The 18,380-nt window shown below is 32.5% G+C and overlaps 1 protein-coding gene across 3 annotated transcripts; it reads right to left on the bottom strand.

Annotated features, from left to right (window-relative positions):
• Positions 1–1,478: 1,478 nt before the first annotated feature.
• On the bottom strand, positions 1,479–8,664 carry LOC126723448 (cysteine desulfurase 1, chloroplastic). Of its 3 annotated transcripts, XM_050426850.1 has the most exons (10): positions 8,303–8,662; positions 7,885–8,018; positions 7,571–7,730; positions 6,323–6,509; positions 4,498–4,643; positions 4,342–4,414; positions 4,057–4,120; positions 2,656–2,755; positions 2,163–2,321; positions 1,479–1,959 (listed from the first exon to the last, which is right to left on the bottom strand). In XM_050426850.1, the coding sequence occupies exons 1-10, from the start codon at positions 8,582–8,584 to the stop codon at positions 1,789–1,791; spliced, it is 1,476 nt and encodes a 491-aa protein (XP_050282807.1). In that variant the 5' UTR covers positions 8,585–8,662; the 3' UTR covers positions 1,479–1,788. The 3 variants fall into 3 exon arrangements, with proteins under 3 accessions (XP_050282807.1, XP_050282825.1, XP_050282818.1); XM_050426868.1 differs by lacking the exons at positions 1,479–1,959; positions 2,163–2,321 and adding an exon at positions 2,088–2,162 and having other exon boundaries at positions 8,303–8,663; XM_050426861.1 differs by lacking the exons at positions 1,479–1,959; positions 2,163–2,321 and adding an exon at positions 2,372–2,476 and having other exon boundaries at positions 8,303–8,664.
• Between the last annotated feature and the right edge of the window lie 9,716 nt (positions 8,665–18,380).

Here is an 18,380-nt window from a genome sequence, read left to right as displayed (position 1 = left end):
AATTAGATAGAATGATTTTCATTTATGAATTTATAAAAGTTAGATTCACCAACCTTATATTATTAAAACTATGGCAAAACTTAAGTACAGTACCTTAAGTTCCCTACTTAAAATTTTGACATCTGTCCAATTTAATAACCCAAACAAACGGCGTTAAACTATTTTTTTCCCCCTTCTTCCTTCTTTTTCCTATACTCTGCAAGAGAACCCACTGGCTGAAAATCTCTAGAAAAGAAGAAAGAATCATAGATTAGAAACGAAGAAAGAATCATAGATTAGAAAAGAAGAAAGAATCATAGATCAGAAATGAAGAAAGACTCATAGATTAGAAAAAAAGAAGGAAACAAATACACATACATACACACACATACCGAGAGAGAGAGAAAGAATCATAGATCAGAATCATAGATCAGAAACAAAGAAAGACTCAGATCAGAAAAGAAGAAGGAAATAGATACAAATACATATACACACACCGAGAGAGAGAGAGAGAAAGAATCAGAGATCAGAAAAGAAGAATCATAGATCAGAAACAAAGAAAGCCTCATAGATCAGAAAAGAAGAAGGAAACAAATACAAACACATACACACACACCTAGAGCGAGAGAAAGAATCATAGATCAGAGAAGAAGAAGGTAAGCAAATACACACCGAGAGAGAGATATGAGATATTCTTTTCTTTTCTTTTTTAACGTCGTTTGCTTGAGGTGTTAAATTGGATAGATGTCAAAATTTTAATTAGAGAACCTAAGGTACTGTACCTAAGTTTTGCCCATAAAACTAACATATAATTTTTAGCTTTGAATGACTGTATTTTCAATAAACTATAAACAATAATTTTATATTGTAAGAACCTATCTATAAGCCTAGCTACACAATTTAATCTCAAGTTTATATAATTATATTTTTAGATAAGTATACATATAAATTTATAATATTATACATACTTAGCCTTATGTTCATTGGCTTATTCACAAACAATTATTTTTTTATTTTACTATTATTATTATTATTATTATTTTTAACTTGGCTCATTTAATAGTCTAAACTTGGGCTTAAACTTAGTTTATTTGCTAAATAAACGAATACAAACAAGCCATTTCCTAAGATGAGCTTGAACTTTTTATAAACAACTTAGTTCATTCATGGCACTAATTCCAAGTGAGCGACTGAACTGCTACGAAATTGGGTGGTAATTGGTTGCTTGACTAGATAATTGATTGCTTGGCAAGATAGGAAAGGTGTTCCATATTATCATTTTTTATTACATTCGTACCTTAGCATTTATTATTAATTTAGCAAAATCCCACTAATGTGGTGATACAAGTATGTTAAGGCAACGATTCTAAAATAAAAACAGAAAAAGGAATGTCAAGGTCACATTTACTCTCAGCTTTTGTTTCATGTGACCATTTTTTTTTTAGCACAACTCTGCTATTAAAGGGTACAATTTTGCATCGTTAGCATGGTCACGGATGTACAGTGAGCAATCCTATGGATGCTAGGACTACACTCTCTAATTTTGCTTTTAATAAATATATAGAGATGGATTCAATTGATAATCTTATGCCTTTTCCCTCTTTACAAAATGGATCACATCGTGGGTAGTGGTATCATAGGAATATAGGATACACCTCTTAAATACTAATTGAAGAAGCAGGACTAAAAGGACCACTCCAACAAAAATGAAGAAAATGAAAAGATAGACGTATAAACCTGCATACTTAGCATGCAACAGCAGAATTGTTGACACAGAATCTAAAGTTGCTTGCTAACTAAGCAAATAACTCATTTGAAAGAATTGAAGAAGTTGACTGTGTCATTGAGCGCCTGGATAAAATCATCAACATCCTCTTTGGTGTTATAGAAGTGGAGGCTAGCACGTGCACTTGCATTGACACCTAAATGGCGATGAAGGGGTTGGGCACAATGGTGACCTGATCTGATTGCCACTCCATGCTGAAACTAAATAGGTTAGTTGCTGTTCCAAAATCATTTTCTTCTCTACAACAGAAAATGTGTGTAGAAATTTTCAAACATTTAGGCTTCTTGAATCTTCCATGGTTTATTATAAACTAAAAAAGGGCCGAGGAAAAATGATATTAATAGAACATAAACACTAGAAATCTACCACAGGTGTAAGGTTTTGCCCGTTCCCATACCTGTTGGTCAAGAAAAGTAGCAATATCAGTAGGGTGAATGTTCTCGATGTTGAAAGAGCAGAGAGCAGCACGGTCAACATTTTCTGAAGGTGCTGGGCCATAGACATGAATATTGGGGACTGAAAGCAGGCTTTCATACAGATATTTAGCCAACTCAATCTGTAAAATAAATTGCATATAAAGCAACTAATTATTTTAATTATATGATAAATAAGCAAAATTTTCTAGACATAATTTTTGTTCTTTTCTAACCCCTGCTTGAAGCTGAGTTCAAGATCAAATAATGCAGTCTGCCAACAGCATCTTAAGATTAGCTTCAATAAAAATGAGAACCAACGGGTGTGGGTCACATTCCATTACATCTTATGCAAATTAATCAATGAAATTTTATCTCAACAACATGGTTTTCACATATTTCCACATATCAAGCTCTGTCTCTGTGTCCCATGTTGTAATCATGAAATAAGAGAGAAGGCATAAAAATTCAACTAACCTCATAATCATGTATCTTTTGCATGCCAAGTCTCGATAAATAATCGATTGCTGCTCCTAAACCAATTGCTTCCCCAATTGCAGGTGTTCCGGCCTCAAATCTAATTCAGTTAAAGAATATATTATACGACAAAGATATGCTACACGATAGAATAACATTCACATACTAAGATATAGAAGTCATCCAGGTGGGGAAATCCAACTTACTAAACAACAAATTATTGCATAGTCCAAATATTTTGAACTTTATCCTAAACTTCATATACAATTGCTACTGGTATTAAGTTTAAAGTGCCTGGAAAAAGCAAAAACTTTGTGGTATATTATAGATTTAAGCCGTTCAATGTCTGAAGAAAGATAATGTGTATAGATAAAAGTTAACACATGAGCTAGCATGTAAATAAAATTTCCATTAGGTGAAATAAAGAGGAGATGACAGAAAAGTAGCAATACAATGAAAAGATAGAATACGGAAAGAGCAAATCTTGACAAATATAACTACCTTAAGGTCATGACAATTGCTTTGGTTGAATGTAACAGAAGTAATAACTAAGCATCTGGCTGAATATTTAGGATCTACATGGAAAATGCATTACTAATGGCATGAAGTACAAATTGAATGGTCTTGGGCTCAATATCAAGGAGCTTCATGGAGAATGAGAAGCCAATAAAAACACTAAAGTTTTTGAGGAATTAGACTATGGTGTAGGATCTATTACAAAATATAACCCTATGTAGAGCCCACAGGCAAGATAATGCTTGCTCACCATGATTATATAGTTAGAATGAACTGGCAGACATTAAAGTCTGACATATAGATACACACAATCCATGCAGAAACTAAAATGACGAGAAATCACTATGACCTATAATGTTTTATGACAGATATTGATTTCACCAAACTGGATACTTTTCATAGTATCTCGATGTTGTTAAAAGAGAATACATATATAAAAAGTGTAAAAGGCAGTGTATCAATCACTTAGTACTAGAGTGAAAATGTGAATCAAATTTGAAAATGTTAGAAGATATGTACAGAAAAAACCATAGGGAAACATACAAAAAATCGCTAGAGAAATGTGGGGGGAATTCAGTTGTTTTGTGGAACATATCTCTACACCCTACTTTGCTCTTTTCCCATGGGCTCCATAAGCACATTCCCACATTTTTCTAAAATGTAATTCCCACACATATCCCATTGTATGGTAACTGATTGGCATCTGCTACACAAAATGGAATTCACCAGAACTTCAAGCTATCCACTAATCGATTTTTAGTCTTGGTAGAAGTAGGATCTGATATATAGACTGCCACCAAGGCACCAACTTGAGCATTCATGCACTTGACGTGAACATTCGTATATAAGATGAATTTGATCAAGAAGATGAATAAGTTCACTAACCTGGATGGAGGTTCTGCATAAGTGGAATGATCAAGAAATACATCGGAGATCATTTCTCCACCGCCTAGAAAGAGGGAGAGGGGGGGGATCAACACTAGAATCAGCTTCAAATTATACCCATTTCATTGCTATCAGGAATATGAATATAAAAATATCTTCTTCTTTTTTGGGGGAGAGGGCAGGGGGGAGGTGTTGGTGGGGAAATAAAAACTATTGCAGGACAAGAATTGAACATACCAGAACAGACAAGCTCTTAACTTTTAACTTCTAAAGGTAGAAACTTACCTAGAAATGGAGGCATAGCAGACAAGAGCTCACTCTTGCCATATAAGAATCCAATGCCTGTAGGGCCACACATCTGAAGAATGTTTATTACAATACTCCTTAAACTTATTATATTCGGACAAAGCTAAGAACTTGCAAAAAAGGCGTTACCCTAACCTTGTGAGAAGAAGCAACAAGAAAATCAACATTGAGGCTCTGGACATTGACAACCATGTGTGGAACACTCTGACAGGCATCCACAAGAACTTTTGCCCCAACATCATGTGCCCAAAGCACAATCTCTTCGATAGGAAGAACAGAAGCTACAGAAAAACGAAAGAAATATTTGTTTCAGTAAATCAGTTGCATAAAAAAAAGAAAAACTTACAACTTTCAGAAAACTAGAGAGAAAAGAAGAAGGAAGAAGGCTATTCATTTGATTAAACCAACGAGAGCAACCTGTTACTCTGTTAGTACCCAATAGACGTAATCAAATGGCTAAGCAAAAACTAACTGTCACATTAACAGTATTAAGGAAAGTAAGTTATAGACTTCCAGAACACTAACATGTGGGGCTAGTAAGGAAAACCTTAATATCAAATTAAAATTCAGAAACATGGTGCACACCAAAAGTGAGGGAAAAAATTGGGGGTTGAGAAAAGGGGAACAGTGGGAGAGGAGTTAATAATCAGTGAACCCTGCTAATTATATTTTACTAAAATATAATTCATATGATAAAGTTAAGCATTGTACCTCCCAATGTTAATATGATGAGATGTTACTTCAAAAGTCTATTCCAAATCAGCAAAAGCCTAGCAACCAGAAAATGGTAATGCACAACCCAGAAATCCATACATCTATGCCTAGATTACCATAATAATAATTTTTTTTTTTTTAAAAAAAAAAAAAGTCTTCACGGTTCATTTCTTACCATTCTTTAACAATGATCCATAATAAATGATAGGATACTCAAAACAGGGTTCAAATTTTCTTAGATAAAGATAATAGGCAAGACAATTGATTCTTATATCAAAATGTATATTAATAAATTGTGCACTTGAAAGATGATTCTTTTAGTAATCATTTATAATTTGATAAGAAAATCACTCAAGCATGTAGCACTACCACTAAAGTCAAGCTATGCAATATTTAGCATATTCCTGTTGTGCCGCAATTTAGAAGCCATAGCAAAAAGACATGGCATTGGGACAGTTTCTAATCAACGACAGAACAATATCCATTTTGCATCATATCTAAGGGATTCCTTGGATAGGACCAAAGAAGCAATGTCACCCGAATATTATCAAGTTGATTGCAATCTTTTTCTGCCCTACACTTTTTGTCTTGATTTTTGTCCTTGACACAGCCTCCATGAACTAACCCTGTGAAGGAACCCTTAGGTCTTTGGGGCATTGGATTCTCACCAATGTTTGCATTACTAAAGCTGACATTCTTGCTTCACACATACAATCATACTCAATTTGATGGAATTGTTTGATCTTAAACGGAATCTTCTATAATTTTGCACAGGAGGAGATCTTTTCTTGGTTCCATCTAGTTATTAATAACTTAAGAGATTATCTATGGTTGAATCCTTCGCAAAAGATATCACCCATTCAGTATGAAAAGTTTATAAGTTTGGGCATGGATGTTCTCATTTTTGGATGATATGTTTGGGCTGTTGGATCTTTTCTTTTTGCCTTTTCTTCAGAATCTGGCCCATTGTCTCATTGCGCAAAAGGTTTCTCTATGGGCTTCTAATATGGGTAAACAGCCAAACAATCCAATGAGGTCATACATTTTGCTTTGATATGCAGCAACAAGGTACACATTATCAAAAGATAAGGAAGGCCTAGCCACTAACGATTTTCAGACCATCAACAATATCAATAACCAGCATTATCCAGCAAATAAAAGAAAATAATTCATCAGCCTCAGCTCAAAGCATCTATAGGGAAACATTGATGATTAAAATGAAGAGATTCAAGATAGAGAAACATACCAAGTGTGTTTGAGACGTGATGAACAACTACAATTTTTGTCTTCCTTGAAAACATTTGTCTTAGATTGTCTACATCTGGGGCTTCATCTTGATTTAAACTCACAAATTTCAAAATAGCACCAGTCTTTTGAGCTACAAGTTGCCAGGGTACGATGGCACTGTGATGTTCAGCAATTGTGAGAATTACCTGCAAGAAAAATAATATTGTGAAAGGGCTCAATGTAAAACTTATGAAAGGATGGTCATTTCATGTTTTTCCCCCTTTAAAGAAAGTAGAGAATGATGTTGCTGAATCTCATAGAAGTACTTAAAACAGAAGCTGACATAAGGTGAGGAACTGTGAGTAAATTAAGATTTTATTTCCAATAATGTACTGAGAAATTAAAATAAAAAACTTTTTTTATTTTTTTATTAAGAAGAAATAGAAACAATGTTCACAAATTTTATGTTCCATTGCTTTTTCCTTTTCCTTTTTCTCTCTCTCCACTCAGATCATTCCACCTGCTTGGCTTGATGTGGCATTATCCCAAACCTACAAAAGCTTATGCCCCCATTTGTTCCATTTCTCAGTAACCAGAGGGTAATGGAAATTGAAAAATAAAGAGAAGATATGTGGAATTGGTGAAGAATGATGGAGCCACAGTCCAACCAGTCACAAGAATTGCTGGATGCAGGCAGAGAGAAGTTCATGAAAGGCAAGATTACAGAAATAAAATTCTTCAAAGAGTACAGTCAAAGTTCAAATACCATGCAAACATAAGAACTTAAACCATTCTTCCATCAAATAGCTCCCAAACAACCCAGAAATCCAAAATTACTTTGTAATCACAGCAGCCAGAAGAGCCGCTGATTTGAGCCCTTTCCACAGTTAGTTCAATTCCAAACCTTTCTTTTCTTTATTCCTTTTAAAACCTTAAACTCACTAATCTCACCAACCTTTTGCTACTATCAAATACTTAATATAGTGCCTCAAAAGAGGCTGCCTTGCATTTTCAGTCATACTTTTCTGCCACAAGCACCTTTCAAGATTCAACCTTTTCATAATTTTATTTCAAACCCTAATCCTATTTTTCCACTCAATATTCACCCTAACAAAACGAATCATAAATACATGTAATTTACAAGAAACACCATTTTCCTTAAATCAATATAACACCAAATTGAGATCAAATTAATTTTTACCATACAACAAAAAACGAAACTCGCATATATAAAGCTAAAAGCATTACAGAAGTAACAAAAGCACACCTCATCCTCTGGTTTTAAATTTGACAGTCCCCACGAGTATGCTACCAGATTGATGGCTTCAGTAGCATTCTTAGTGAAAACAATCTCTCTAGAGTCCGATGCATTGATAAAAGCCGCTACCTTCTTTCTTGCCAACTCGTACTCATCCGTTGCCCTCGCACTACATTCAGAACACCCGCCAAGCAACTTGCATTACTTAAAAAAAACTTAAACAGAACCAAAAGCCTCAACATGCGACGTAAAATCTCACCAAAGACTTCCCCCTTTAAACAAAACCCATATAACATATTCTGCAATAAACATAAATTAAGTACCTTAGATAATGAATCCCGCGGTGCACATTTGAATTGTAAGCTTCATAATAATTTTGCAAAGCATTCAATACAGCAGTCGGCTTCTGAGAAGTCGCGGCATTGTCTAAGTACACAAGTCTTGAACCATTTACTTCCTAAACCAAAAAAATATATATATAAAAATTAAAGTTAAGGACTTTGTAGTAAATGAAGTGAGTCTAAGCAAGAATTCTATCATATATTCAATCCAACTATAGCTAAAAAAAAAAAAAAAACCCAATTCAATAACAGATTGATCATAATTCTAATAATTCATTTATGCCCCAAAATAGTGGTTTCAACTCTAAGAATTGTTTAGGTTTTTCAAATTTTTTTTTTTGGTTCTAAATTTTGGCATGGAATTGAAGAAGAAGAAGAAGAATTGGGTTGAGTACTTTACCTGGTGGAGGATGGGGAAATCGGGTCGGGTGATGTGGCCGAGAGAGACGGATCCGAGAGCCGGGTTGTCTTCTCGGACAGCTGAAGCCGAAGCGGAAATCGAAAAGGAGCGCCTGCGAGACCCGACCCGAAAAGATTTGGAGGTCCGAGTGGTGGTGGTGGAGCAGTAGTGGGAGGAAGAAGAGGTAGGGTTAAGGAGTTTGAAAGATGGAAGCTTGTGAACAACGGTTTCCATGATGGAATTGCAGCACAAGTTGAAGAGAGTTAGAGTAGACGATGGCATGTGAGTGAAGAAGAAGAGTTCGCGTTCGTTGCCAATTTATTCCTTATCATATCAACCAGGTACAGGAGTACGGCGCTACTACTGTTATTTAATCATATAAATAAATATAATCCTATAATTCTAGTATCACATACTTTTTTTTCTTTTTTTTCATGGTTTTTGTCACATAGACTGTATTTGGGTATCTGTTATTAGCAACATAGGACATTTGTGACAAATAGTTTGTGAAAGTGTGGTAATTGAATTATTCATTCATAATGGTAAGATTGGGTGCCACATCAACAACTTGTGTAAGCTTATGGGACAATTTTCACATGATTTTAGACCTGTTGGTATACCATTAGTGATATTAGACCTGTTAGTACACTAAATTTTCCATGTTCTAACTTAACTAACTCTCTCAAAAAAAAAAAAAAAAAAAAAAAAATTCACATGATTGAATTGGTAAGATTTTACTTGGTGGTTGGGCTCACCACCTACCTAAGGTTGTTTTTTTTTTTTTTTGGGAATTCCAGTGTTAGGTGAGTTTGTGAGAGAATGAGTGAATTTTTCAGGGAAAAAAAAAAGTGTAGATAATAATTTGACACAATTGATAGTCCTCAATTTAACGGTGACTCTAAACTTTTCAATTTGTTGGTGACTCTAGACTTTAAAAAATTATTATAACTTATTCCATACCTTCTAAATACAATGGTAGCACTAACATTAGGTGTTGTAAAAATATGTTATTTTTACATATTAAAAAGTTACTTTATCTATTTTAAGTTTTAACATACCACTTATCACATATATTTTTTTTTACTACTTTATTTAAATAGCAAGACTTAGATACAATACTTAGGTGTTGTTCCTTAGATTCTTTTTTTAAGATTTTGCCACCTGGATTTTTTCTTATAGGATGGAAGTGTATTTTTTTAGTTAAATAGCCACATAGCTAAATTTTAAGAGGAGAATCTAAGGAACAACACTTAAGGTACTATATCTAAGTTTTGTTCTTATTTAAATATCCTTTATTTATTCTTTTTAATTAATAAAGATATTTTGTATGGAAAAGAGAGATATTATGTATGGAAGAGAGAGAAAGTTTGAATAAAAAATAAATAGCACATCTGCATATACATTTTTATTTTTAGAACATCATTGTAGATTTGACATTTGACACATCTTATGAACGTGATTTTTTATGTTTGGTGTGCTGCATACTAAAAATTTAGCATTTAGCACACCTGATACTAGTGCTCTTATATGGTGTTTCATATAGTCTCTTGGATTCGAATTCCCTCCCATATTGCAACTCAATTAACACATCTTGATTTTTATTTTTATTTTTATTTTAAAAAAAATTTCAAATTTCAAATCTCAATTAGCTCTTCTTGGAAGAATAATGTTGTGAGGACCATGTTGCAATAGCCAAAGTAATAGATATCATCATTCACTCACTGAAAAATTTTACAGACTCAACCAATTATATTTCTAATTTCATAATATGCTTGGGTATCAACTTAACTTTTGATTGGTACATAATAATTTTATTTTTTCATCAAGTATAAATGCCACCCATATGAAGTGATTTAATTTAATTACAAGTTGGCACCTAAGTATGTTGTAAATTTGTGTGGATTTGGATTTTTGTGTGAATTTGTGTATTATCTAATCAATACAATAACTTAGAGATTCTGAAAGAGAAATGCTATGTCCACAATATTTTCACAACAATTTTAAATGGCAAATTGTTACTATTTGTTACTAGTGAAAAAAATAAAAATTTTAGTGGTGGATCCAAATTAGAACGAGTAATAACTTATCACCTAGAAATTATTGTGAAAGTGTTATGAAAATATTGTGGACTTAGCACGTTTCATTGCTAAATTCATGAGGTAATTAATATATGGTAATCATCATGCTATAAATGTTAAAGAGAAGTGCTACATCCATAATATTTTCTTAATATTTTCATAATAAATCATAAATAGTAAGTTGTTATTAGTCCTATTTTAACTCCACAACTTAAATTACTTTTTTACCCATCCATAACAATCAATAACAACTTGTTACTTAAGATTTGTTGTGAAAGTATTGTAAAAATGTTATGGATATAGCATTTTTCAATATTGAAGGAGGCCTAAGAGCATCCACATTGGTGGTGCTAAATAGCTATATTGTTATTTTTAATACCACCAAATTTCAAAATATACCCTACATTGGTAGAGCTAAAGCAATATTTGTTGACTCCAGAGCTACCCTATATAGTTACAGTGCACAACTACTGGCAGTGCAGCAGAAAAGTAAAAAAAAAAATTTATTTGTGCGTTCACACTACTTTTGATTATTTTACTATTTTTATTCTTTCTTTTATTCTTATTTCTTTTCTTCTGCGTACACACTGCAATTGTTTACGTGTTCACACTTCTTTTACTTTTTTTTTTTCTTTTTTATATAGCGTTCATACTGTTATATATTGTTTGTGCGCAGTTCTTTTATTCTTTTTTTTTTCTTTTCTTATATATTGTTTTTTTATTTGTGCATTCACACTACTATGGTAGTAGATATATTATTTTATTGTGATATTTATATTATTTTATTGTGTTGAAAGTTAAAATAGATAAACTGATACTAAATGTTTTGTAAAGTAAATAGGTAAAATAGATAAAATAACTTTTTGTGGTGACAAATAACTAAAAAAATAGCTCTACTAATGTGGATGCTCTAAAGTGCTAACACCTTCTCAAACGTTAATGACCCCAAAACTTTATTTATTTATTTTTTTTGGTGGGTAATGACCCCAAAACTGTTTTCAACTTTCAATGGGTTCTCCCCTCAAAAAGACTTCCAATGGGTTCATAAATATTTTGTTATCTAGGCTCATTTTATTATCTAATTTAAAGAGAAAAAAATGCTTCCAATCCTCTTCACTCTAAACCAATACTAAAATAAATTAGATACTAGTCGCTAACCCGTGCGATGCACGGGAAAACTATTAGAAAATAATAAAGCATGCATATATTAAAAGACAATTTAAGTTTATGTGTGCTTGCAAGGGACACATACCTAAATAGTTCTTGCGGTAAAAATAAAAGTCTTATCTTTGAGATAAAGAACTTATGTAAACAAACTAACCTTACATAAAACAAATTAAAAAAAAAAAAAAAACATAAAACCGATGTAAACAAACTAACCTTACATAAAACAAATTAAAAAAAAAAAACATAAAACCGATGTCACGGGAAATTCAGCCACATAGTAGTAATATATAAATCTCTTAAAACCTAAACCTAAACATAAGGACTAAATATATAAACAAACTAACCTTACAAAAGCTGAACTTTATAAGCTAAAATCTATACCGTGCATTGTAGATCTTGAATGCTTTAGGGCTTCCTACGTCTGGAGAGAGAGAGTTTGCAGAAACCGTGGCTTTATATTTCTTAACTTGAGAGAGGGGTAAGGTTGCTAGGGTTTTGTAGATCTTGAATGCTTTAGGGCTTCCTACGTCTGGAGAAAGAGAGAGTTTGCAGAAACCGTGGTTTTATATTTCTTAACTTGAAAGATGGGTAAGGTTGCTAGGGTTTTGAGAAGTTATAATTTTTATTTATTTTTTATTTTTTATTTTTTAAATATTGTGCTGACGTGGAAAATTGTGGTGCCAGCAAAGGTTTCGGTTTTATATATATATATATATATATATATATATATATATATATATATAGATTAGGGAATCAATCACACTTAAAAAATATTTTGATCGGTCATGATGACACCACGCCTCGCTCAAAACATCTGTCCTCTAAAGCTTGTAGATTCAGAATCTAGCATTGACACTGGCAATGAAACTTATCCCAATCACTATGCCTACTTATGTTCTCAAGAACAATAAATTTTATTTTGTAAGAAACTGAGTAATTTTCACTTTATGTTCTCAAGAAAGGTCCATATTTCTCTACTTACTTTGTCGTAAAAGATTGAGGACTTTAAGATATTATTGAAATTAGCTTGAAACCCTATGTATATGCATGGATACTGTAAAGACCTGATTTGAACTTTTAGCACAACAAATATATGGACTTAAGCCCAAAAAGCCCAAAGCAATAAATTTGTAGAAAGTGAGTTGGAAAACTGAGTTTTAGTGAATTAAGTAACCAGCCAATAGATTTTGATGACAAAGAAAGAAAGATAATAGATGTTCACTAAAGAAAAAAGTCCCTGGTCAAGTCCGAGGAGACTGATTCTTAAATATTATTCTCAAAGCTTTGCTACAAGTCTGGTTCTAGATTACTACAGTGTTTCTTTCCTTTTCTTTTCTCCCCCCTTTCTCATGAAGGGTCTCTCACATTATATAGCCCCTTTTGGGCCATCTTGATCCCACACTTATTGATCATCTGAGCCCTTACTTGAGTACCTGTCTCATCAAACACCCACTTTGGCTTTCTGTGAGTTGCAGTTGTCAAGACAGCACTGTTCAGAGGTCTTCTCCACATAAATGCAGCTAGAAAAGTAGCTACAGTGCATTCAATGCGGTGGTAGTAGCTTTCCCTTAGATATTTTTTGGGGTTTCCTTCTCTCTTGTACATTTCTGGGGTACTTCCTTGTCACTGAGGCTTCCTGGAAGGTCGCCTTGATCATTAGGATCTGTGTTTGACCTATTCTTAGCCGGTTCGAGAAGACACTCCTCCTCGGACCACCTTCCCATCCATGCTCTGTTTGTAAAGTCTAACTCAAACCATTTTGTACCACTTGCTCATCTTTGGATTGCTTACCTCCTCGAACAGGACCTGAGGTCCAATATGTGATTTGGGTCCTTAACCTCACAGATACACTTAAAGTTATACAAGAAGATGTATAATATAATTCCTATATATATAATTTAAATACTATTGATAGTCATTTTTATATTTTGTTAACTCTTTAAAAAAATTTGTATGGATACTATTAGATATAAAATGTAAATTGTCCATATATATTTTTTTAATTATTGTGAAACACTATTTTTTTTTTTACGATTCATTTATTCTAGACTCCTATTATTATATATATAGATAAGAAAAAAAAAAAAAAAAGGAGAAGATATTTTTGAAATAAAATGGGTGTCTAAACTTTAACATGATTAGTAGATTTATTTTTTACTCAAATATTTAGGATATAGTAATATCCATTTCTTTATTAATATTTATGTGTTTTTTTTTTTTTTTTTTTTTTTGGGAGAATCTGTTATCTTTGGTTTTATACATTATTTGAGCATTTGATTAAATGCTTCAAAATTCAAATAATTGAAAATGATGTACATCTATTTTGAATGGTACATTCACATTATATTATTACGACCTTATTGATCTCTTCACTTGTTCAAGTAACTAATAATTGAAATTTTCAATAAGAATACATGAACTCATTGGCAAGAATTACTTTTTAATCACCTAACTACTCTTGTGCAAGCTTGTAATTCTAGCCAACAGACACTCCTTTAACACAACAATTTAATTTGTATGAGTATGTGACTTCTGCTAAGATTCAAATATTAAATTATTAATTGCACAAAAAGTATCATAAAATCTCATGTCCCTAGCTAAAAGACATTATAGAAAAAAACCTATTATATTTTCAAAATGAAAATACTTAAACAAATCTTCTTTTATAAATTCAAAAATCAATATGCAAATCCTTATAAATTGTTGTACTTTTTTTTAACTTCTTAATAACAAAATTTTTCTAAAGTTAAAGACAACAAAAAGATAGGAATTATATGGAAAAACTAATGATGATACTTGTGTTGATTACGCTCGTGCTATTTGAAGTGCAAGCTAATGACTTTATCTCTATCCATCCCTCTTCAATTCCCACACGCTTTCCTCAACCTTTCAACTTGACGAAGAGAAACCTCCTGGTCCATTATACAAGTGCTTTGAAAGGGGAATTGATTTTTGTAGAAAGGGACCGTGGTCTTTAACTAGTAGACCTTATTTTAAGACGTGTATTGTTAAGCAATTCTTCCAGTGCATGTATACCACCAAAGTAGAAGGCTGTGATGTCAAAGTTTATGAAATTGCTAAAGACTGCACAAAATTGTGCATACCGAAATCAGTATTGCAAGGCAATAGTGCAGAATGCTTAATTGAGTGTTTTAAAACGAAAATAAAAAAGAATTGAGATGTCATCTATGCGTGAAATCGATGAGCTTTCAACATCTAGTAAAATGTTCTTATTAACTGCTTGTCTCTCTCCATGGATGTGAATGTGCAAACCATGAACAAAATCCTTATGTAAACCATGTTTATCAATTTTCCCATTTTTATTCATCTATCTTGGGTTGTAATAAAAGGTTCAATATCTTTGAGCAAAAAAATAAAATAAAATAAAGGTTCGCTATCAACTATATATTTTTGTTCTTCACAACTTGTTTTTGCACCCCTCATTATCTACTTCATGCACTAGATTCCAAATGGCATGATTATTATTGAAAGGAAAATAGAAACTCATTTTGGTACCGTTCCTTTTCAGTACTTACTGAAATCCTCTTCATACTGTAACTGTATTAGGGGTGTTGGTGAAGAGGTTTGACAAGAACTTACATACCTTTTTCAAAAGCCATCACTAATGGAAAGTTATAGCCTCAATTGCAACTGAATATAAAGTATAACACTAAGAGGAGGATACAAAATTTTTATTTTGAGAGATGTTTTGCATTTTGCACACTAAGATCTCCATTTGGGTGATCTCATGTCTTTCCAAAAAAAAAAAACACACTTCAATTTTTCTCTAAGGTTTCTAAAGGGTAGAACAATGGTCTTAGGACTACAGTTTTTGAAGCAAAGTCATCAATGATTTGACTCTCTCACTCTTTTAATTGACACTACTAGTCTTTTAACTATCCAAAGGAACATATATTGTAAATGTACTTCTAACGTTCACTGGTCAAAGGCTAGAGTAAGTGAGAAACACACTAGAATGTATCCAAACTGATATAAACCAACTCATCAAACACAAACAGTTTACAGAAACTGATTACAGGTATAGTTTATAGAGAAATATATAATCGATAAAAAAGCTGTATGTGTGTGTTTGGTGTATGGGTCTTTATACCAATTGAACTGAAAAAAAGAAAAAGAAAAAAAAAAAAGACAGTAAAATGCACCATCCAGTTTACATCTCTCAATTAATGTGATTTGAAAATCACCCATTGAAAAAGACTTTTTCATGGTGTCAAAATAGAGTGACCAGGTTAACCAGAGATAGAGAGAGATTAGTGTTGTATTCTCACATAGGTATTAAGCTGCCTAAGAGCATCTTCAGTAAATTCATCAAATTTTTGTACTGTTTGGAGAATGAACAGTGACTTTTATTTATATCTACCAACTTTTTCAAATACACTTTCCAACAGATTCTCTATCATATTCTTTATCTCACTTAAATATTATTTATTCATTCATTATTTATTCTTTTTTTAACTACACATCTTTCAACATTTTTTTATTTAACACTTGAATATTATAATAGAAAAAAAAAATTTTGAAGAATGAATCAAACTTGATGAGCTACTATTCATGAGCCAAAAAACTTTTTGGGTATAGAGAATCCATTGAAGTGGTTTTTTTTGGTCTCATTCTCTATTATAGAAATATTTTGCTTTTGCATAGATCATTGAAGATGCTCTAACAAAGCTTGAAAAGTTGTTGTGCTTGAAGTAGTTTGGTAGGAGATCTCCAGGAAACTCAGGAGGCCTCCACACAACAAAGGTGGTTTCATCTTCACCCCAAGACCCAATGTGAACGATGCGAGGGTCATCAAGCAGTTGGTATGCCTTTGTCAGAAATGGCGCTGGCACTGTCTTTTGAGACTCCACGGAGAACACCATCTCTTCACACCTCTCCATTGTGAAAGCCATTTCCACCAGACTACTATGCTTCTTCTTCTACCACATATGTCTTTACAATAACTCTCTATTCATTCACTCCAACCCCGTAACATGTTTAAAGCTCTCTCTCTCTCTCTCTCTCATAAAGAATTTTCTAACTTTATCAAACAAAAACATATGACCATGTCACTAAAATAAAAGTTAATCCCTGTGCTCTCTGGTTTTTTACCTTTAAAAAGCAGATGGGCATGTCAGTAAACTATTTCATTTTTTTATTTCTAGAATTACTATATGTAATAAGATCCTATGAGCTATTAATTAGCTATTGATTGTTCCCTTGACTGCATTTGACAGTAGAGATGTATGTGGATGTCTCTTAAGCTTTTACATTTGTTTATTTCCCTCACCCCCCCCCCCCCCCCCAATTTTTTTGTTCTTGTTTCTAATAGTTGATTTTATATGGGCACTCCACTTTTCTGACTATGTAGTGCCCTTTAGTGTATTGACAATTTCACCCCAATTGAACTACCATGAATCCTTGATGCTTGAGTAGAAAATAGATATGCTTATCACTGTCTTTTTCCTCTTCCTTAAATTAAAAAAAAAAAAAAAAAAATTAATGTTAAGAATTCAGTCTTTCTGAAAAAATTAAAATGGTTTACCAACCACTTCTTTCAAATCTCATACAAATAAGAGTTTTATACACTAAATATTACTTTCAAATCCCATACAATAATCTTGATGTCTTATATTTTTGCCACTATCCTTGACCAAAAATCAAGAAGGCTCTTCCCTATGTTCAAGGGGAAAAGGATTAAAATAGAAGGTAGAGACTCAAATCAAAGATTTATATATATATTTTTAAATGCTAATATTTTTGTTTTAAACATAAAGAAGCCAATTCTTGCAATTTCCTAGAATAATAATGTGAAGACATTGTTAGATTTTTATTTCTTACTAGGAGGGACATCATTCTTATCAATAAACTAGAAATGGAACTGGAAAGCTCATGATGACATAATTAATTAATGTGATCCATAGATTTTAACAATTACACCGTCCATTTCAATATGTTGGACGCACTGACTTTCCTGCCTCTTTTTTTTTTTTTAATTAGTACATTAATTAATTGTAAGGAAAAATTTTATTTGTCTCTGATTTATTGCAAGTACAACATACTATAGTTTGTAATTGATTAGAATCAATGTAGGAATAGAATGGTTGTACAAGAGCTTAAGTTCCATGCCAATTTTAGATAAAAGATCCACTTAAACAAACTAAATAGGACATTCACATGCCAATATTTTGCATATGGTAAGGAAAGCTTAATTTAAGAAGCTACCTCAACAGAAATCAAATTTTGATCATTTACCTAATTAAATAATCAGAAAAGCAATCCTAAACATTATTTCTCTTATAACAAGATTGAATCAACATTGGGATATCTTACAATGAATGCACTTATTATTCTAGAAATTCTCATTGAAAGCCATCACATGCTTACCATGAACCTGTAATTCTTGCAACTTTGGGACACTTTACAATGAATGCACTTATTAATTTTGAGAAATCACATGAACAATATATGTATGTTTGGTGCATGCAATTTAGAAAGGTTTCTTTCTATTTGAGAGAGAACAAAAGATCAACATGGATTGACCTTATATGTACAATAGAAATTACTAAATATTTAGTATAAACTTTGCATATTACAACAAATCCATTAAATGGTATGCATATAGTAGACTAGTCCTATGGTTACCGCATGTGTTATATAATCAAATTACTTGCACTATAGGTAGGGTTATAATTCATAGAGCATGCAAGACATATGTTAGTGATAGTGAGTGACAACAGGGAAGGAAGAATCAGAAATGCAAGACACAATGTGTGGCCTTTTGAAGTAGGGACTCGTAGAGTCATGTAATTTGACTTGCGAACAGATTGAAT

The sequence above is a fragment of the Quercus robur genome, chromosome 1, assembly GCF_932294415.1.
Source record: "Quercus robur chromosome 1, dhQueRobu3.1, whole genome shotgun sequence".
Lineage (NCBI taxonomy): Eukaryota > Viridiplantae > Streptophyta > Magnoliopsida > Fagales > Fagaceae > Quercus > Quercus robur.
This window is presented reverse-complemented; position numbering and strand designations above follow the sequence as displayed.